This window comes from Syzygium oleosum, unplaced genomic scaffold (genome assembly GCF_021117445.2).
Source record: "Syzygium oleosum isolate NSW1041296 unplaced genomic scaffold, Sole_v2.1 Sole_v2.15, whole genome shotgun sequence".
Lineage (NCBI taxonomy): Eukaryota > Viridiplantae > Streptophyta > Magnoliopsida > Myrtales > Myrtaceae > Syzygium > Syzygium oleosum.
In genome coordinates, this window is record NW_026607499.1 from 7,412,335 (window position 1) to 7,418,742 (window position 6,408).

At 42.9% G+C, this 6,408-nt stretch overlaps 1 protein-coding gene across 1 annotated transcript; it reads left to right on the top strand.

Annotated features, from left to right (window-relative positions):
• Window positions 1-345: 345 nt before the first annotated feature.
• LOC115675615 (transcription factor bHLH157-like) lies at window positions 346-6,002 on the top strand. The gene is made up of 10 exons (XM_030598342.2): window positions 346-1,023; window positions 1,794-1,883; window positions 2,028-2,124; window positions 2,236-2,277; window positions 2,421-2,480; window positions 2,932-4,479; window positions 4,599-4,700; window positions 4,798-4,965; window positions 5,057-5,182; window positions 5,315-6,002. The coding sequence occupies exons 1-10, from the start codon at window positions 929-931 to the stop codon at window positions 5,483-5,485; spliced, it is 2,499 nt and encodes an 832-aa protein (XP_030454202.2). The 5' UTR covers window positions 346-928; the 3' UTR covers window positions 5,486-6,002.
• The last annotated feature ends 406 nt before the right edge of the window (window positions 6,003-6,408 follow it).

Here is a 6,408-nt window from a genome sequence, read left to right on the forward strand (position 1 = left end):
ACGCAAATAGTTCTTCTACAAATCGATTGTACCGGCTTGATTACACCGAGCAATTCGCAATTTCACGTACTCACCTCGTCTGGTAATTAAAATTCGTAATTATGTCAGCTAGCTCGGCAATTTCACTAGCGATCATTAGCTTCTCCCCTAATCTCTCATCTTACCACACAATGACAATTAGGAAATTCAAGCGGACCGACCGGCTGCAGCCGGTGAAAGGGTCCATTTGGGGGAAACTTCAAAGGCAAAAAGGAAAGGGTATGGGACCGGTTGTCTCCGGGAACGCATCGACAGAGACAGAGACAGAGACAGAGAGAGAGAGACTTCATTTAATGGCGAGGATGTCCCTCTGTTCCACTTCGTGCTCGAGCCACATCGGATCTCATCTTTTGTCCATAAACCAACAGCAAAGGGACTCTCTCGCCCAATTCCCCTGGCTCACACTATACATGCACGTCTCGAAGCGTCAAAGCAGCAAGACAATCACCCAAGAAGGAACCAAACCCAGCTTCTATATATACACAGACCAGCTCCTGATCCTCTTCTCGCTCTCTTTCTCACAGACCCACCTCTTCCCTCTTCTTTAATTTGTTTCCCCTGTTCGTTCTCAGAACAGAGCACGTCCGCTTCTGCAACGAGAACAACAAAAGACAGAACGCAAAGGACGTCCCTTTGCCCGTCTTCTCAAGAAAAAACAGTGCTGCTTTTCTTGGGAGCTCAAGATCAAGCTGCGAGAAAGGTTCTTGCTTGCTTCAGGGAAAGTCGCTTCGAAAGCTCAAGAACGGCGACACTTGGTTCTGGGTCCGTTTCGCATTCGGTTCGTGCGTGGGTTTTTCCTGATTTTGAGGGGTCGAGTGGAGGCTGGTTTTTGAAGTCGAATGGGGCTTGAGTGACGAAGAAACGAGGCGTTGGAGTGAGCGGAGCAGGGATGGCTTCGGTGGTGAAGACCAAGCTCAAGAGCCTGTGCTGCGACAACGGCTGGTCATACGGTGTGTTCTGGCGTTTTGATCACAGGAACCCCATGTGAGCTCTTCTTCTTATTCATGTCTCTTGTGTGCGTCCATTTCGAGTTTCCGATGAAATTTTTACTGTTCTGCCTCTTTGTTTGTTGCATAAAGGTTCTTTTTTTCCTGTTGTTTTGTTTTTGCCTTCCTTTTGAGGCATTTATTAGCGCAAATTTCGCGTTTGTATCTGATGCTAATGTTCTTGAGTGACTCGACTTTGTCCCTTTGCAATATTTTAACGGAGTCTCTACTTGAGAACAGCTCAAAGTTTAGCTTCTTTATAATTTGTCCTTGAGATAGCAAGTGTTCAGATGGCTTTGTCAACATCCTTCTTTTTTTAAATAAAATCAAATTTCTCATTTTAAATTTTTGGTATAGCAGGGGACATGGGATCTTCTAAAGCAAATTACTTTTCTGTGTGTCAAGTACTTCTTGAAAAGAGGGAGTTTTAAGGCTTTGGTGGAGTCCTCTCCTCTTAGGATTAATTCTGCAGCTCTTAGCATCATCACCTTACATCCTTTTTGGGATCAGCTCTTGCGAAACTGATCTGACTTTCCTGTAATTTGAGTAAAAGTCAGTAACGCCCTGGGCATTAGAAGAAGAAAAAGAAAAAGTAACCAACATCAAATTAATAACAAGAGGAAGGGAAGAAAGGAATTGACTTTTTCTTGGCCTATGTTAGAGTTATGGGAAGTTTGAACTTGGTTAATTTTCTGATTTTAGTTGCATTTGGATTGTACTCGACATTTCATAACACAAAAGTTGAGAAATTGAAATGGATGTTGCCAGGTTGTTGACCGTGGAAGATGCTTATTTTGAAGAACAATTAGAGACGGCGGTGAACGGTGTGATCCAACAGGTGCACCTGCTGGGTGAGGGGTATGCCTTTAAATAATTTGTTTCGTACTTTTTCCATTTATTCTGTACCTTTGCTACTTCCGAGTTCCAGACTCATTTTCCAAATTTTACGCTATTACTGTTTGTTTTATCTTTTCCTTACCCGTGGCCACTTCTTTCATGTAGAGTTATTGGCCAAGCCGCTTTCACGGGGAAGCAGCGATGGATAAATGAAGATGTTCGTGGAGAACAATTCTGTTGTGTTGATAACACTGGTCTCCAGGTTACTATCCCTTATTCTTCCCGCTTTTGTACTAGTGTTGCCTACTTAGTCAATCATGAGCTAAATCTGAAAGTAATATCTTCTAAATAGCGTGAACTTGCTTATCATCAGGATGAGTCTGAGATGCATCGGGAGTTTTCAGCTGGAATTAAGGTGGGTCTTTTTATGACCTTGTATATAGTGAATATATCTTCCATGTAACATGTTGAGATGGTTGTTCTTCCCTTGAACTGATTTTTAGTGTGATTGCATGAGCTATGTTTGTTAATGAATGAGTTATTGTGCTTATTTCGCAGACTATCGGGGTTATCCCTGTGGAAAAACTGGGAGTCGTGCAAGTTGGAGCCATGAAAAAGGTTAGTTGAAAGACTTCCTCAAAGTTTGTGAATGCTAATTACGTGAGTTTAAATCCATCCCAATTTGATCATCTAGAATCCGGTCTCTCTTGTGTCTAAAAGACAATGCTGCAGAGACTAATAATGCGTGCTCTTGGGCCATTTTCTAGATCTGCTTCCAAGAAAAGTAGGAGCTTCGTTTAAACAGCCAATGGATTCTGATTTCTTTCCTGATTTTCAGATTTACCTGACTTTTTAAGGGATATATATATATGTCGAGATCCTAAAACGAACTGCATATCTGAAACAACATAATCAAAGGGATGGTCTGTGCTTGTTGTTGTGCTGCTTCATTATGGATGTTCCCGTCTGCATGCTTTAGATATAAAATGATCTAACATGGAGTTTAATATAGTTCACTTCCTTCTTGATAGATGCTTATTCTAATCAGTTGTAACTATTACTTCTCCAGATTCCAGAGAGTTCGGAATTCTTGGATAAAGTAAAGAAACTGTTTCGAGAGATGGGAAATATCGATGGCAGGCTTCACTTGGAAAATGATCCTTCGTCTCTGAACAATGACGGCCATGTCCTGAATGGGTTGTTTGCTTCATTACTCTTATCTCGGAGCTCCCACAGCGGGAATCTGATGTCAGTGAACAGCGACAACCACACAGATCTGACAGGAGATGCCCGCTCTGCAGAAGATCTGATCCCATTATTGGGACATACGTGGGACAAATACTCTGGAGACATGGTCTCTATGCTTGGGGGAGTTTCAAATTTTAACCACCAAATGCAAAAGCCCATCTCGCATCCCGACATGCCTATTGCTTCTCATGAGCCTCGGCATTTACAACCAACCTCTCTCATGAAATATGCATCTTCCGGAACTTGCACCAGTTCATGGAGCGGCGGTGGTTCGGCTTTAACTTCACTCGAGCCATCATTGCCACAGAATTTTCCTCATGCGTACTCTACAAGTACGAGAAAGAACAAGTTAACGTCCTTTAGCAGCTCAGTGAAGAGTTCCTGTGCTTCTTCCGCTGTCTCAACACCATCATCATCATGCGACAGAGGACTGGTAGAGAGGAAAACAATGCAAGACATCTCGGGGAACTCCGCGAACAACCGACAATGTGCTCCACACATGCAAGAAATTTGTGGTCAACTTCCAAGTGTATCATCTGGCCAGAAAAGATCTGCTGATTATCTTCAACAAACCGAAGATTGTTCTAATTCATGTCTGGTGGATGATCTTTCTGAATGGTTTTCCGATTTGCCGGAGCACGGCCTCTTTGGAATGGCCAGCTCTTTGGATAAGAGCCTTGCACATTCCACGGCACTTTCCTCCATCTCATCTGTCATCGATAGAGGTGATTATACTTGCGAACTTTCGATCAATCAAGCAACTGGCTCTCCGTGGAATTCCATTTCTAATGCCTTCACAATGGAAGAGAAGACGATTAATATTCAAAATGTTGAAAGAGAAGTGTTTGACGATTTTGGAGCGAATGCCGGATGCAAACTCGAGCCTGAATATTATGAAGATGGCGGCCCTTGGAAAGGTCTATTCTCCGAATTGGGATTAGAAGATTTCTTTGAAGGTAACCAGAACTCAATGACGAATTTAGGTTTTCAGGAATCACCTCCCTTTGCTCAAAGAAAAATGGTAGAGCAACCGTACAATGATTCTAAACAGTTTCAGTCGTTGAATCTTTCTTGCTCTGGGAGTATGAGGACCTCTATGAACCCCATGCACTATTTATGCAAGGAAAAAGATATTGTTCAAAGGGAGGCGGTTTTCCCTAAGTCGCAGGTCGGCTTATGGATTGATGATAGCTATAGCATCAACACAAGAGGCGTGACTGTCATGCCACCAAAGAGGACAGAAGAACTCATGAAAGCCCCCAGGAAAAGGGCTAGACCCGGTGAAAGTACAAGGCCAAGACCGAAAGACCGTCAACAGATACAAGACCGCCTCAAAGAGTTGCGAGGGATCATCCCTAATGGGGCAAAGGTACCAACTAGGGAACTTTATAACCGTAAAAATAAGTTGAGAGCTTCAGCTTGTCATGAATACAATAAGTTTCTTTTTTAGCTAACATTGTTGTTCTTCTTTGTGGGGTTATGTTCCAGTGTAGCATTGATGCTTTGTTAGATCGCACAATCAAACACATGCTCTTCTTGCAAAACATGATGAAGTATGCTGATAAGCTTAAGCGAGCTGATGACTCAAAGGTCCATTTTTGTCACCAATTACCCATTTACTACCTAAAGTCAGATGCCTTACTTGATCGACTTGTGTAGCGCTGATTTTTTGCTTGATTTTGTACAGCTGATTGGCCAAGGTAACAATTTGGTCCTCAAAAACGAAAGAGATGGGAGGGATGTAGGAGATGGCAGCAGAGGCGGTGCTACTTGGGCCTACGAAGTTGGAGGTCAAGCCATGGTGTGTCCTATAGTAGTCGAAGACCTTGGCCCGCCGGGACAAATGCTTATTGAGGTAATGGATGAAGGATGAAGAAGTGACCGAGTATGCCCCTATTTTTCTGCTGAACTTGATTATCTAAACCTGTCATTATATTTTGTTCCAGATGCTTTGCGACGATCAAGGATTATTCCTTGAGATAGCGGATATAATCCGAGGCTTTGGCCTTGATATATTGAAAGGAGAGATGGGAGTTCAAGAGGACAAGATATGGTCCCGCTTCATTGTTGAGGTATGTCCTGGATGATCCGTCAAGTCTAGTTTCAGTTGTCAGTTTTGGGCTAAAATTCCAATAAAGATGCCTTTTTCCACCCTGTTTTTTGGAAAAGCTTTTGACATCAGATAATTTTGGAACATCTTACAGGCGAATAGGCATGTGACAAGGATGGATGTGTTTTGGTCCCTTATTCAGCTTGTCCAAGAAACAAATAGCTGCGGTGGCAATTTAACTACACAGCCTACTGATGCCGCGGATAGCCAATTCTTTTCATGTAATGACTACAAAGAGTCGCTCTTGCCACTTCCAATCAGCTGATCGGGACACTCCCATGTCCAGGATCATTTCACATCCGAAGATATATTTGAATGTCTCGATCGTACATAGTGATAGACCGCCCTCTGTTTGTTAGGAAAGTCACGTCAAAGCGCAGTTCATCCTGCGTCTCCTATAAACAAGGAAGACAGGCAGAAGATCGACATATATATAGTGAGAACGATCAAGGCGCTGTGAAAGATCATTTCGCTTCAGAGATGCATGACCAACGGAGCAGGAATTTCGGAGAATAGGCACTAGACCGATCTAGATGGCGTATGAAGATTTTATCGGGTTTCTCAGAGTAAGATATGCTAGCGTGATGTGTGACCGTTTGGTTTTTAGCTTTTACTTTCCTTCCCGCTTCTTTTCACGGCCTCCTAATGATTTGTGGCGTAACTGTTAATACCCTTTGATCAATTGGCTAGTTATAGGCTAACATCTAACGGGTTCCTTGGCCTTCATGCCCCTGTATTTGTTTCATTACATAATTAATCATATGAATCTCTCTCTCTCTCTCTCTCTCTCTCTCTCTCTCTCTGCACTTGAGCATGTGATGCTATACCTAACTGTTTTAGGTCTCCCTGTGCTTGGCGCCGTGAGAAAGAGCCTTCAAGTGTAAAGAAAATGTCTGCATACATTGGTTTTTCTAGTTCTCCTGCGATATGGAGGTCTCCGTGCAGCGTCGGACCAGATTTTAATCTTTATGATCGTCAAGATTACTTTGTTGTTTGTAGTGTTTATTAGAGGACCCGATCGAGGGCGAAAAAGAGAGTAGCATCGTCAATCATCATTTGCTGTGAAGTAAAAAAAAGCAACCAAATTTGCGAGAGAGTACAAACCTTGAAACAAGAACAGAAGAACTTAGATTTACAATCATGGTAGGTTGCAAAAAACTGCGCGCTCACTCGTGCCCGACAGCACAA

Excerpts from the sequence above, each read along its gene's own strand:
- LOC115675615 (XM_030598342.2), top strand. The coding sequence starts at position 929 with ATGGCTTCGGTGGTGAAGACCAAGCTCAAGAGCCTGTGCTGCGACAAC. Across the intron at positions 1,024-1,793 it reads TTTGATCACAGGAACCCCAT|GTTGTTGACCGTGGAAGATG; the intron begins GTGAGCTCTTCT and ends GGATGTTGCCAG. Across the intron at positions 2,125-2,235 it reads TTGATAACACTGGTCTCCAG|GATGAGTCTGAGATGCATCG; the intron begins GTTACTATCCCT and ends GCTTATCATCAG.